General features: G+C 47.7%; 1 protein-coding gene across 3 annotated transcripts in view; it reads right to left on the bottom strand.

Moving 5' to 3' along the window:
* Positions 1-14447, bottom strand: part of TMEM201 (transmembrane protein 201) — a 28301-nt gene extending 13854 nt beyond the window's left edge. The window contains exons 1-6 of one of the 3 annotated variants that reach the window (XM_005015434.5): positions 13977-14447; positions 8075-8195; positions 7384-7578; positions 6362-6538; positions 5395-5783; positions 4713-4916 (exon numbers count right to left, since the gene is read on the bottom strand). In XM_005015434.5, coding sequence (XP_005015491.3) covers positions 4713-4916; positions 5395-5783; positions 6362-6538; positions 7384-7578; positions 8075-8195; positions 13977-14080 — 1190 coding nt within the window. In that variant the 5' untranslated portion in view covers positions 14081-14447. Of the gene's footprint in view, positions 1-4712; positions 4917-5394; positions 5784-6361; positions 6539-7383; positions 7579-8074; positions 8196-10183; positions 10316-13608; positions 13867-13976 lie in introns of those variants that run through there. The other 2 variants (XM_072026741.1, XM_072026740.1) reach the window with 2 other exon arrangements.
* Positions 14448-15146: the final 699 nt, after the last annotated feature.

Here is a 15146-nt window from a genome sequence, read left to right as displayed (position 1 = left end):
CCCCTCAGCAGGAGGAAATGTGGCATACCAAACAGCATCTCAGCTTCAGGATGGCAACACAGTGCTCAGATACGGGTTTGCACCAAAAGAATTGAGCTGCAGGCACGCGTTTCCTTCTGCTGGAGCTGCTGGGGGGAAATCAACCAGGCACAGAGTTAGATGGCATTATCTAACTGCTGAGATGCTTCCTAACTGAATCCCACGTCAGAAGTGTGAAACTGGCAATGCACCTTCCTTACAGAAGCACAGCATAGCTACAGCTTCCTCACAGAAGCCTAGCATGTTGTTTAGAAGAGATATTTGGTGCTGAAATCAGGTACTAAAGGAATAGTCTCAGTAAAGGCAGCAGTGGTTTGCTTAACTATTTTTCTTCCAGAAAGAGTCAAATACTGGTAATTCGTCTTCTTCAGGCCTTATCACCTAAGGAGGAGCTCCATATACAGAACCGGTACGGATCTAATGTTACCACTTTATAAATCCCAACATCTATGGGAAAAGACATCCATTTCCTCCTTGCCTTCCTCTCCTCCAGAAGATCGATCGTGCTATTCCATCAAGCCTGACAAAGCACTTAAAGGCAGAAATGGAGGCGACTGTCAGCATCAGAGCCTCCGAGAGAAAAATTCACTTGCTGCAGGCTTGCTCCTAAAGCTCTGAGGTTTTTTGTTGTTTTTAGAAGCAGCAGCACAGGCTTGCTGAGGCACCAAGAAGTGGGAAAATAAGCTGATGCCTGAGCAAAGACAACAGCTTCTTTGGCATGAGAAGTGAGTCACGCACCATTATCTGTTTTGTTATTTGGTTTTATCTTTAAAAATTTCCCAATTAGGAGTCTGAAAGTTCTTCAGTTATAAGGTGTGGAGAAAGCACCACAGAGAACAAGGCTTCAGTTGCACAAGTTGGCCATAAAATGAAGCAGTTTCTGATATGTAACATTAGTGCAACCTGTAAATATATTTCACTTGTATTAATTTAACATGAAGACAAATGGATTTGCTCGCAATGTAGACAGCAGGTAATGCACCTCCCAGATGAAAAGATTTTAGACTTTCAGTCTAGATTTGCACTTGCTGCGTCACCAAACTTAAAGGATTTTTTAAGTATTATTATTTAGGTTTTACAGCGTAAACCCCACTCCTTCCCACAGTTCTACTGCCTGCCTGCTCCTGCTATCTAGTGTGCACCCCGTCCCATCGCAGCACTGCACAGGAAAAAAGGCAAGAGAGTAAGAGAAAACCAGGCACAGAAGAATGATGTAACGACAGAAAAACAGTGTAAGAAGTGCCAGACCCCAGAGCACAAATACAGGGTGTGTTTAAATTGAAAGAAAAAGTTAAAATGCTGCCAAAAAGAAGGGAAGAAAACACCTTTTCAGAAGACTTATGGGGCTATAGTGACACTCGACACAACCTTGGCTTCTAGCTCCTGAAAGCAGAACGTCTGAAGAGGCTGACAAGCATCTTGGTGTGCTGTACCAAATTTCCTTACTACTGGGCAAGAAGATTTAGACGGATGAATGTTATTCTTGTTTAAAAAAATACAAAAAGATACTGTTATTAGAAATCGGGCATGATGTTACCACGACCATCCCTACATATTTTAAGGGCTTGTCAGCTGCTCACACTTCTCTTCTTTGTAGCAGCCTCGATATCCTTCTAAACACGTGATTCCTTCCAACATTTGGGTGTACCTGACCGCAGAGCAGCAAGAAGAAATTGCTTACCTCTGCGAGATCAGCAAGTTCACAGACTAGAAGGAACTTACCCTCCAAATCCTATATGTAAATGCAGAAGACAATTACAGCTAAATATAAACATGAGTCTTTTCCTACATTTAATTTATGGAGAGAATTATGGAGAGAACTGGAAAGTATCAAAGATGAAGGGAACGGAAAAAAAGGCTAGAGGTCTTTTATTTCACTTAATGGACATAATAGCTCCAGGTCACCTGGGTCTTTTGTGCAGCTCGTTTAGAGAACAGCAGAGCCAGCACTGGATTTGTTCCCATTGTCCATTTCATTATGTGATTTTGTCCGTGCTGCTTTTAAGAGGGGAACACTGCATGAAAAATGGTCTTGGAAGGACAGTTGCAGCAGGGAGCTTCCCAGGCCTGAAAACCTTGTATTGATCACTGCACTGGAGGGAAGGCAGAGCAGACAGACAGTGCTAAGCCATCTTATCAGTGTTTGTTTTTTTTTTACCAGTTCCTATCCTTTCACCAGCCAACTACTGTCTTTCTTAACACTGTTCCCAGTTTCAAACCCACTGCTCCCCTTCAAAACTCCCTCCCTTCTCTATCTGACAAGACAGAGGAGCCTGCTGTCCGGTACAGAAAAATGACACCAGACTTTTAAGGCACATTTCCTATTAAGTTTGCTAACGGAGAACAAGAGAGTTGAGCCAGAGTGACTGTGAAAGTCTAGCCCAGCCTTCAGAGCCATGCATATTTCAGGCTTTTTTCTGCTCTGATGAACTCAAGTGGCTCTTTTTAAGTATTTACTTTGAAACAATTTTCTAGGTTCAATAAATATCCATTGTCCTAGTGGAAAATGGGACACAGTGGTTGTTATTGAGCATTTCAGAAGTCTGAGAATAGAATGAGAAACAAACTGGAACATCAAGCTGGAAGACAAACCTTTTGGGTCAGGATTGGTAAGCACCAGGAACACAGAAGGGCAGAGCCAGACTTTGCAGATGTTGGATCCCTTTTGTGGACAAGTAAACAGCCATCAGAGCAGCAGCGCTTGTAAGCACCAGAATGGAGAAAGGTGTTCTCTTTGCATGGAGGTCAATATTGCAATTATCTGAAGGCACCTTTAAGAATATTTCCAAAGGAGAGCACACATGGGAAATAGGCTTGCACGTCTCCTTCCCATGCCAGCTGCTGAATTACAGGCACAAAGTCTTTCAGCCAGGAGCTGTACCTGCCCACCACACACTCAGCTTTGTGGCTTATTGTTAATGGATCTCTACAGAGCTTTTGTTAGTGCTACATTTTTGCTTTCACAGTGAATCCTAGTTTGAAGAACAATAACCATGAAAGCTCTGAAATACCTTTTGTTTCCTTAAGCAATGTTCCCAGCATTTCACCAGCACCTGCAGTCTCCAGTAGCATCTGGATCTTTCAGTGGGAAATGTGGATACTTCGTCACAGCGAGAGCTCCGTTCTGATTATTTTAGGGTTTATGCATAGCAAGATCAAGGCGTTCAACCAAGATGTCATACTACTGCTGTGGCATGTTCTGTGGGCTGTTCTGAATAGAGGAAAATAGCAGATTTTCTGTAATGATGCTATTTCCTCTCGAAAGCCCATCTCTAGCTGAAAGACCCAAATCCAGATAAGCTCAGTGGAGTGCCTTACAAAAAAAACAGTGCAGGATAAATCAGACAGCTTATCTTAAGAGGGCCAAACACATCAGTCCAGCAAAAACCCAAGCACCTGAACACTCCTTCCTTTGCACACAGCGACACCCAGTCAGCCAAGCTTTCAGCAGAGGACTGCCCGGCTCAGAGTCACAATTTCCAGGCCCCTTTCTTCAGCAGCATTGGCACCAATGCTGACTCCTAATAAGGCACCCCCATGGCAAACACAATCCATCTCTAACTCCCTGTAGTCCCACAGCAGAAGCTCCCACCCCTTCCTATAGGCACGTCTTCCTGATTTGTGTTCTCAGTGCTAAGGAAAACATGGACTGAGCTGTGATGTACACTGAGAGCTGATCGTACAGGTTGCTAGTCCCATACCTCTTCTCTTTCTAAGGCTACAGCAGTGGAGGAACACACATGCTTTTGCCCAGTTGTGCGTTTACACAGATGCTCCTCTTACATTGTAAACAAAACAAAACAGCACAGAAAGCAACAGCCACTGGTGGATTTGAGAATTTAGCCTAAAACAGCTGAATATTTTCAGATATATGAACAAGACACCCTGAGCTATGTAACCTTTTAAAGCACCCTTTTCAATAAATTTCTGAAGTTCCAGTCAGAAGTACTTAAGGACTCCTCTCGGTTTAAGACAGGAGTTACAGGAGAACGGCAGAGCATGCAGTTAAGTGATGCTGCACAGTGGAAGGCAAGAAGAGCCAGGTTACGGACTGCGCGCGTCCCCTCCTCGCATGCCCACACACCATGCAGTGTTACTACAGCACACATCAGGAGGACTCAGCATCCAGAGGTAAGTTCCCGTCAGGTTGAAATTAAAACGACCAGCACCATTAGAAAAATCTGAATGTGGCCCAGGCCCCATGAAGGATCAAGGAAGAGGATTCCTCTGTGACTGGCTAAGGATGGACAGGCAGTGAGGAGAACTGAAGGACAGGAGAAGCCAGAATCTCTTTGGCTGGAGGAGCAGAAGGGGGAGGAGGCTGCATTTATGGAGCAGTTTGTGAAGCAGTTGCTGGAAGAACTGGCTTTGGGGAGGTTGGATATTTGCACTGCTGACGGAGGATTCAGGAGGAAGGGAGAATGGATGCAGCAGGAGAAGTTTCCTTGGCTAGCACCAGCAGTGGGAATGCTCCAAGAAGCTAGTACAGTGGGAAGCAAAGATGGGAGTAAAAAAATTATATAGAGAGGAAGAAGAGATCTTCACTGCTTTTATCTATTAAAAAAAAAAAAAAAAAAGGAAGGAAAATAAAAGGAGGAGACAGAAGCACCAGTCGCAAAGAGTTCACAAGGCTTTTTTCCTCCTTCCCCCAGCGTCACTGCTCTGGCTCTGACCTTCGGGGCCGGTATCTCCGATGGCCCGTTGATTTCCGCGTTGCCACTGCTGCAGTGAAGCCCACCAAGCAGCACAGGGAGGTGGTGCCAAATTTGGCTGTGTCTAGCCAGCTGGGCGTTTCTGTCTTCAGGTACCTCTCAGCTAAGTGCAGACCCATCACTACGAACCACAAGACCGAAGCAAACGCATCAATTCTTCGGAGCCTGCAATGCCAAAAAGAAACCCACGAAGATGCAAGGTCAGAGTTTAAACTTCACAAACCCATTGGTTCTGAGGAAGGGGAGGGAAGGGAGGAGGTGGGGGAACAGTGACAGAAATTCACGAACCGAGCAGGTTAAGTACCACCTCTTACTATGGTTATACCATCCCCAGCCTTTCCCACTGCTGAGTCAAGTACCCAAGTGGATTAGTTCAACTCTCCACCAGCTTACAGAGCTGCACAGGGAGCTTTTCATTCGCTCTAATTCCAGCTTAAATTGAATGAATCAAGGCACAGAGCCAGAGCGAGCTCTGCTACCTCAATCCAGTTGGCTAGCAATCCAAAAAACAACAAGAACAGTGCCACCCAGTACTACATTTGCCATGCTGGGGCTGCCCCGTGGCTCACTGAGTCAGGACAGGGCAGGAGACTGCCAACACAAAGCAGTTTTTAAGTGGAGCAGAGGAGAAGAGCACACTCACCTGATCCGCCCAGCCAAGAACATTGCCAAGAGGCAGGTGAACAACCCAAGGACAGCGACTGCCATCTGATGATTCTTCCCGTAAGCCCACGCGGCGCTCAGGTTCTCCACCAGCTGTTCTGGGAGCAGTTGGAGCAGCTCCCGCCAGCCTGCCACTGTCAGGGAAGTGTCATTTTCCAAGTCTGCACGTGAGCTCGTGCCAGTCCTATTTTGAACAGCTGCTGGACTATAGGAGACAGGAGCAGGGACTGCAGCACTGAGTGAGAAGGGGTCACCCGACCCATACAAGGCCATCAGGACCAGGAACGCACAGCTGAGGAAGGCCAAGAACCGCAGAAATATCACCTGAGCTGGTATAGTTATGGAAGTAGAGGAGGATGAACACAAATTCTGCAGAGGAAAAGAGAAACCTCTTGTCAGAAGCTGAAAAAAATTATAGTAAGGTTTTGAAAGGGTGTTTTGTGAAACACTCGTGGGCTGTGTGCTTTACTGGACAGTTTTGCCACAGGGATGTGGTAGGGTAGCGAAAAGCAGAGACATGAGCAGAATCCAGGGCGAGGCAGGGCATTGAGGCAAAGAGGTCACAAACCATCTCCCATCTCACTTATTCCTTTTTTTCCCTGTACTTTGTAGCTTCCTTCATTGTGCTTGTGAACCAGCTTCCCCACCTTCCCCTTTCTGCCTGTCCCACCGTCCTCCCTCCACTCTTTCACAATTACATTACAGTTACCATCTGGCCATCTCCTAAATGACACCAGCAAGACAAAAACACCAAACTAACACCAGGAGCATCTGTGCTAACTATTCTACTGTTTTCTAAACTTCTGCCACACCCCCATGACCCCAGAATTAGAAAGCCCCGTGACAGCTGCCAGCACTACCTTCCTTTTCCAGCTGTAAACCCAGGCGCAGAGGCAGCGAGTTCTCTGCACTCCCCCCTAAATTCCACCATCTCTCCCACACCGTACCTGAGCATAGGTCTTGTCTGTCTCACGGCGTTTGAAATGGTGGCTGAGTAGCAGCGCCCGCAGCTGCCGATTCTGGTGCTTTATGTAATACTCCACGGCAGCCTGGCATGGACGGCACAGCTTGTAGGTCTGCTCCAGGTGGTGCTTATACACCTCAATCTCCTCATCATATTTGCCCTGGTGTGAGAAAAGGAAAAAAAAAAACAAAAACAGATGAGAACAGCAGGTCCCTCACCAGTTACCATGCTTACTGCTGACATGCAAACAAGGCATGCCTCCAGTCTCCAGAAAAACAGTCCTGAAAGACCTTAACAGTGACTAAGCTGGAGGCAAGCCATACAACCAGCTTCCCATACAGCTGAGCCAGACTCCATGCACCAGAAGAGACAAATGCAGCCCTCTGAGAATGCTGCTGGGGCTCTTATGAGGATGCTCCGTTTGTGGTCAATTTTTTTGTGGCCAAAGACAACTTTGCTGTCTTTGTCCAGTTTTTTTTTCCCTGGGAAATGAGCTTCATAGGTCTTCCAAGACGTCTCTCAGCATTGAGTTTTCTCAGGGCCCTAAACAAAAAATCTTCACGCATAGGAGATGGTGAAATTGCCAGTCTGCATCATTTCCCAGATGCCACAGCACCCCAAGGAGCAGGCACACGCCAGGCACAGACCGCTGGGACAGAATGATCAGGCAGTAAGTTAGCTACAGGGTACCTGCATGATGTAGTCCTGAGTCAGGGGAGCAAGAAAGCAATTTAGTAATACTCCAGTTGCTCTTCTGAGTGCTGCATTTGAGAATCACATCTACAGAGTCTGAGCCCCCTGCCTTTCTTGTACAAATTCCCTTTGGAGATGCAGGAAGGATGCTTTAGTACTACAATGGCTTGCAGCTCTCCAACTTTGATTAAAAATGCATTAGATTCCAAGTCCATTCACCATCCATGGAACAGAGAGGGAACAGAAGATACATGCATGGAGATGCACTGGACAAACATCCTCCTGTGGTGCCAGTGCCTATCCAACACTCACCTCCTCCCTTGGTGAGAATGAAGCGAGCTGTTTGATCTTGGTGGTTTGATGGTTGTTGCATTTCTTGCACAGCAAAATTTGGCTGCTCACCCACTGCTGCGGCTTGGTAGGATCGCAGAACGTTGTAGCACCTGACACAACATGGTTGAGGTGTTCCATGTACTGGGCAGGGATGGGCTTGTTGTAGTCTCCATTCTGAGAAGAACCAAAAAGAGAGCAGGAAGGAAAACAAACATGAGATCATATAATCAGAGCTGGGTATTCCCTGGCTGATAACAAGATTTCCCAGGTTCTGCAGGTCATACCTATGCACAAAAGGAATAAGCGAAAGAGACAAAAAACACTTCATATCTTATCCCCATCCACTGTTTTATATATTAATTGCAAGCAGTTCTTGTTGGGGTTTTATGTAAGATAGCCTTTGTCATTCAACCCCCTATGTAACACAATTCACCTGTTCCAAAACACAAAAGGAGAGAAGAATTGTTCCGAAACAAGGGAAGAAAATTTGTCTTCATCATTCCACATCCACACATCCCTGTACACGTGGCCTCTTTCCCAAATTTGAGGAAGCCATCAGCTGCTGAGTACACAGGTGCCCAGCACAGAGCTACCAGCTGTCAAACCTCTGGATATTTATCCAGAGCACACACCTCCCCAGCCACCCTTCAGCCAGCTCTCGCCACAGTACCTCCTGGAAGCCGTTGTACTGCTCGCAGTTGGGGCAGTCCCAGCAGTTGCGATTCCCATATGGCACCACCGTGTCCTGGTTGCAGAACCAGCAGTTCACTGTCACGTGCGTGGGCTTCTTCCTGGTAGGAAGAGAAATGTGGCATCAGCACCAAATCTAGCTGATGGAGAGGAAAGCAACGGCTTTCAAACCGGGAAACACAAGAGAGCTCAGAATAAAGAAGTCAATTTTCTCATTCAGTATGTTTTAGCGGTCTGACTCACGGTAGTTGTTTTCGCAGTGAAAAGAAGGACAATTAGAGTAGAAATAAATCCCTGCCTGATGCTAATACGTCTTTGTGCTAGTACCAGGGACGTGCCAGAATTTTAATAACAACCTTGTGAATAACCCACTTCACTCTTTATTTCAGAGGTATATTTGGGAGTGCAAGTCATGCCCATAATCACCAGCAGTAATTAACAGACGAAGAGTGCAGCGGGGTATCTGCTTAACATACAGGATCCTGAGAAATAAGTATGATCCTTCAGAACTGCACATGATGGCATTCAGAAACCTAGGAAATGAGCTCCGGTGGCAGTGCTACCTGCCCTGTTTGTCACAGAATTTTTCCAAGGACAAGCGTGTATCAAATTAGCCCAAGGTCCAGACACTATAAATAGCTGCTGCTTCTCACAGCTATGGTTAAATAAGGAGGAACTGAGCAATCAGCAGGGCTTCCCCAATTTTTACAGACTTGAATTGAAGAGATAAAAATCAATTACCTGGATCCATAAAGGCCCTTTTAAATAATAGTAATAACAACCACTGCAAGAGAAACAGCTGTGACGTGGGCTGTTAGAACATCTTCAGTAATTCGGCCCTTGAGCCTGCCTGCTGAAGAAGCTCTGCACTTCTCAAACCCAGAGCAAGACCCAAGAGGAAGCTCCAGGGCAGCCCAGCCCAGCTGCCTGGGTTTAATCAGAGTCAGCCCCAAGCACAGCCCAGGGAGGGCGGCTGCTCAGGCAGGGTCTGGTGGTGGTGGCCACGCAGACAGACAGCTCCAGCTGCTACCTGCCCTGCTGTGCCTCCTGCCAGAATTCTCCAGGAAAGTGAACAGCCAGGGCATGTGCATAAACACATGGCTGTGAGAGGTGAATAGCTGCTAAGATCCAGAAAAAACAGGACCCCAGCAAATGTCAAACATCTACAGCAGCAGTGAAAGCAACTAAGCAAGCTCACGGAGAGCCTAGAAAGCAAACAGCACCTGAAGTGCTTACAAACTGGGAGCAGCTTCCCGTCTCTTTGCCCTAGGAAATGTTCCCTGCTGCAATATGCTGTGCAGAAGCACCTGAATGCTACACAAAGTCCTCTGGCACCCTGTGACCAAACAGGCAGGGGGCTCTCCCCAAAGTAAAGTGGGCTTCTCTCAGCCATCACCTCTGCAGCCTGAAATTAATTAAAATTCTTCCCCACTCCTATTTCCATAGAGCACGCCTCGAAGATCGGCTCATAAAACATCAAACCTCCTGAGGGATGCTTGGGCCTCCTGTTGTTGTAATGGCAAGGGTAAGCTTGAAAGGAAGCACTGAAAAGAAGCCCAAAAAACCCGAGTGCACTGAGGGTTCCCTGCCAGATGCTGGAAGGAAATGGCTGGAGCTACTAGGGTGACAGATTCTCTTCTCAAAATAGATTCACACACCCACACCTCCTAAGATGAATGTTCTCTGCTTGATGCTTTGGTTCAGTGCCAGTGGGGCTCAAAACAGTAAGTGATCCGAGATAAAAATACCCTCATTGAAGTTGATGGGTGAAAAAAGGTTAAACAAGACAGAAAATTCAGCAGCCAGCCTGAGTTACTCCTGAGCTACCACTGCCTAAGAGCCAAGCAAACTACGTGTCAAAAGAGCCCTACAAAGGCTGGACTGCAACACATACTGGTGCTAGCTTCATCTCACTATTTTAAGCATAAAAGCTATGAAAATAGGTTTTACCATGCTTGCCTAATACAAATCCTACTGCTCCTTGGGCACAGGCTTTGACAGCAAGCATAACCTAAATTCCATCCTCAGATGTAGGTCACTGTACAGTTCCCTGAGCTAACGCAGGCGCTGCAAAGTGCCACAGGCCCACCTCCACACTGCTGCTGAGCCATCCTTCGGCATCCCTGAGGCACTATGAGATGCTGCACTTCAGCCTCTATCTCCCTCGTTCTTTCACGATACGAAAGCAGGCAGCAGCACTGATTTCATGGGTAACGCAGAGCATCACAGGCCAAAAATGCAGTAAAGCATGCATGCTGTAAAGGGAAAATTAAAACAAAATGCATAAAAAAATAATGCCAAGCCATATTTCAAAAAATATCAGCAATTAAATTGTTTGGTAAAAATGGGAGAGTACACTAACAAGATTCTGCTTCTCACCCTTGAGGTTAACAAAGTGCTACCGAGGGTTAAATAGCTGCCCCTCACTCCAACAATGTATGTGGAAGAAATCACTACGTCCTAGATTATTTAGGATAAAAAGCAGTAATCCTCCCTTTCGTGAGTATATAATCTGTTGACACAGAAATAGGTTAAAAAAAATCACCAACAACAATAAAAAATGAAAAAAAATGCAGAAATTCCCAACCTGCTAGTTGCAGAAAGGAGGAAAAAAGGACATCAGAGGCAAGAACATGTAGGTGGGGCACTCATTTTCTAGTAATTGTGCAAGACTTTAAAAAACAAAAAGATAAGAGACTCTCAAACACAGACCGAAAGACTTTGAACCATCCATACCTTGCCTAAATTCAGGCAGTGGATGAACAATAACAAATTAGACCATATATTCTTTCTGCAGTCAGATATTGTTATGAAAAGACAGACAATGCAAAACCCATTTGAGCACCTACCACGTGCTCCAGTCCTTACAAAGCACCGGGCAAACCATCTGTAAGGAGCTCCTCATCTAACACCGCATTAACTTGAATCAGCTTCGCTGGACAAAGAGCCCCGCTGCAAAATAAAACCTGAGCAGCAAGCGGCTATTGAATTACTGCACTGAGATTTCATTCCCAGCTGACTCGCTGTACAAACCCTAAATGTAGCCTGAACGCAAACTCCGAATGTTTGCACACCCAAACAAGCTGGAAAAGCCGCCAGGTTTGGACTAATGGTTTTTGCAGGCAGAAGGTCTTTGCTTCAGACAACACTGCGGGGACATCCGTGACGTAAAGTCAGCTACGAGGCCAGCACCTAGATATCTGATCCCGCTCATGACAAAACATAGCTTTGGGGGAGGCTACAGACTCCTTTATTTGTGCTAGCAATCCTTCTGTCCTGTGCACAGTACCTGCAAAATCATACGGTAGGCATACCCACTGGCAGTCAGAGCTTAGCAGTTTGCCTCTCTCACGTAATGGAAGGAGAAAGTTGCCTTCGGGACTCCCAACGTGCTCCAACATTCCTCACTTACACATACACTGAAGGTCACGCCTAAATCCTTTAATGGATTGCCAAAACGACAGCCTCCCTACTACTCCTATTTCCACCCTGTCTCCTCAGCCCCTGCTGGCTCAGAAGATGAGGATGTTTGGTTTTCTGTGCTCTTAAAAAAGGCCACAGAGGAATGTTCATCCTTAGGTGGGTTCCCCTCAGCTTCTGGCAGGGATTAAAAGAAACAATTCCCCATTACAAGTATTTAAAGTAAAGTAACACTTCATTCTGGCACAACCAGATCACAAAGCAATGACGCAGATGGCCATGCCAGCAAATCTGAAGAAAAGACGTGCTGGGAAGAGAAGCATAGATCAGTTTTAATCAGAACAACAATGATGATCACAAAAAGGTGATGGCAGTTTGACATAACCAGGCAGAAAAGCTCCCAAGGATAGAGCAAACCCACAGCACTCGATGAACCTGATGCTGTTCAGCTTGTAGCCTGGGAAATCCAGCTCCTGGGTGGCATCTCAGTGAGCTGCCATAATTCCATGTTGTGCCCGTATCTGTCACCTGCCAGAACAGACCCGGAGCTAAAACCCATTTTCCAGTGTGACATAAAAGCATCCCAGCTGTCTAGATGCCAGCAGGCATCCAGCTGGTGGCTCCTATGAGTGGCCTCTGCCACCACTGACCTGAAGAGTCCCAGAAGAGAGACCTCACAGGGCACTCTCCATTTGTCCTGGCACCAAGTCAGTAACCAACAATCAGGAGGAGCACAAAAAATGAAGGAAAAACAGCTACAGCTGCAGGTTTGCACTCAGCAACTCAACTTTCAACGTGTACCAAATCTTTAGCAATGCGGTGGTCTCAGAGGAAGACCACAAACATTTTCCTAACTGACCCAAACTCATAAAGATTAAGGAGTTCCTCTACATATCTGGATGTAGATCACATCTTTTTTCACCCCGGTACAAGGTCTTGGATGCTGGCACAGTTACAGCAGTGCAACTCTATATGCTGACAGTGATTCCAGCACTACTTTCCACTAGGTTGTTCAGATCTATTTTATTTCCCTTTCTATAGGGGCGGGAGCTGCTGTGGGAAAGGCACCTTGCTAGATAGGTAAATGGAAAATCATGGAAAAACAGCAGAGCTGTATGGTAACGTTAACAGCAAGGGCAGCATCACATCTACGCTTGGATCAGTCCCTTATAAAGCTGTCCTCTGAGCTGACTTTGGATGATTCATTTAACTAAGGCAAAGAAATAAATTAGGTTATATTGGAACTGCATCAAAAAAACACAGATACATAGCCCCAAAGAATTATCAAGGTCATATGCTGACACTACAGCTCTCCAGCAGATTTCAAGGACTTGGAGAGAAATGCTTTCCATTCCACAGACCTTTTGTGGAACTTAACCAAAACGAACCCAATTTCTTGCCTCAAAAGACACGTTAGTGTCAGCAGGGTCAGGGATGCTGCCTGATTCACTGAGGATTGCTTTAGGGCACTGGTATTTCTCTACTGCCCTGAATATGCCATAGAAATGCCAATACTTGTACACAGGCTAATATAACACTATATATTATACGATACAACAGGAGATGCAGTGGAGCACCCCGTAAGTATTTGGTTGTGGCAATATGCTTGAAATTCAAAGCGTAAACTTGAAGTGAACCTTCACACGAGCAGCCCTGGGAGTCTCCTTTGCTCCAAAGGCACCCAACCGGTGAGCAGAGAACTCAAGGTGGTTCTGCCACACAGCCTGAAGTGCCTCTGATTTCATATATCCCTGCGTTCAAACTATGCTGGAACAAAGTCTGCCAAATTAAGCTTCACGTTTCTCACGAAACATGCGTCCTGAACTCTCTCCACATGGTTTTGAGACCTTGCTTTTAACTGATCTGCCTGAATTTGTAGCAAAATCAGGCACGCTCGTGCAACGAAGAGCCAAACGGCTGCAGGATTTTGGTCAGGAAACAACAATTTCAGCTTGAATTTGCAATTCCCGAGTTTTAGCGCTGCACCAGCACTCCCCTACCTGCAGCACTCCCACACCGCTCCCCCTGCGATCGCGTTTTCCTGTTTTTTTGCCTCAAAAAAAAAAAGGCCGAGGAGAAGCCAAGCTCCCATACCCTCTCTTCCCTCACGCCTCCAGCTCTCGTGCCCGCCACACGCTGGCCCAGCCCCGCGGCTCCAGGCCGGAGGAAGGCGGCAAGATGGGTTTGAGCACAGCCGGGACACAAAGCCTCGGGGAAGACACCGAGGGAACATCCCCAACCCTTCGGCTACCAGCGGGCAACTCCGTGGGGCCGGGGATGGTTTTGGGGAAATCTTTTTCCTCACAGACGCCGCCCCATGCGCGGAGCCTCCCTCAGAAGCCAGCGGCGGGGCGGCCCCGCTGCTTCCGCGCCCCGGGCGGAGTCTCCGTGCCTCCGAGGCCTTCACCAACCATCCGCAGCACCCCACAGCACCCCACAAAATCCCCCTCTCGCCCCATTACCTCCTGGCGATGCGGTACAGCAGCAGCCCGGCGGCAGCGGCGCACACCGTGACGCCCAGCCCAGCGGTGGGGCAGCGGGCCAGCAGCTCCCCGGCTTCCTCCATGGGGCTGAGGACGCCCCCCACCTCTACACACACCACACAGCCTTTCCCCTCAAGCCCACCGGCACCGCTTCCACCTCGGCGGCGGGGCTTTGTACGCGGCTCGGCCGCCCCCCGCCGCCGCCGCTCCTCCCCTCACGGCCGAGCGGGGGCGGGCGCCGTGAGTCACGGAGCGGGAGCGCGGCGTGAAAGGCCGGAGTCGTGAGGCGGCGCCGCCATGACTCAGCGCCGGGCTCCCTGCCTTGCCCTGCCCGGCCCGGGGGCGGGTGTTCGTCGTGCTTGGCCCGGAGCCTAAAAAGCTGCCCAAATTGAAGCGAAGGTGGCAGGCTTGCACGGAGAGGGGTGGGGGAGGCTGAGGGAAGGAGGCTCCGATGCAAAGCTGCAGGCCCCGGCGCGCCCCCGGCGCTGAGGGAGGAAGGGAAGGGGGCTGCGGGAAGGAGCCCACAGGAAGAAGGCAGCGAAATGTGATACGCTTTTGAGGCAGGGTAGGGAAATAAAAGGCACCTATGATACCAAAACTTAGCGAAAAATAAAGATCTTAGTCTTCTGTAACTGTCCGTTACCAAGATATACTTTCCTACCGTCAAACCACCTTCTCCAGAGGTAACACAATGCCCTCCTAATTACCCTGCCCTTCTTGCTGACCTTATTGTTAGCACCCTTCTGCAGTCCCCGATAAATGCTGTCCTGTCAAGCATGTGCTGCAGTAACAGCTCCCTTTAGCCAAGGCATGGCCGGCCAAGTGGAACAGGACTTAGAGGGCTTTGCAGGCAGTGTGTTACCTGTGAGCCAGAGAGGTTGAAAACTGATGCTACATTCACTTCTCCTTTATGCTATATTCATTTTTCCTTTGTCTGTTTTGCAGAAAGATCTCAAGTCTTTCATGCAAGCAGTTCTCAAGTCAGGCCTGCTCCTGACTTGAGCTCTCCCCTACAAAGCAAAGTTAACACTTACCTGGTCAGCCTCTGCCACTCTCAGCACATCCACATTGGATTTGCTGTCCTTACAGAACTGGAAGCCGCTGGTGGTTTGACAGTCATGCCCTGCTTTTACACGAAGGTAATAGGCA

This window comes from Anas platyrhynchos, chromosome 22, assembly GCF_047663525.1.
Source record: "Anas platyrhynchos isolate ZD024472 breed Pekin duck chromosome 22, IASCAAS_PekinDuck_T2T, whole genome shotgun sequence".
Classification (NCBI taxonomy): domain Eukaryota; kingdom Metazoa; phylum Chordata; class Aves; order Anseriformes; family Anatidae; genus Anas; species Anas platyrhynchos.
Note: the sequence above shows the minus strand (reverse complement) of the source record. Positions and strands in the feature narration are given on the sequence as shown.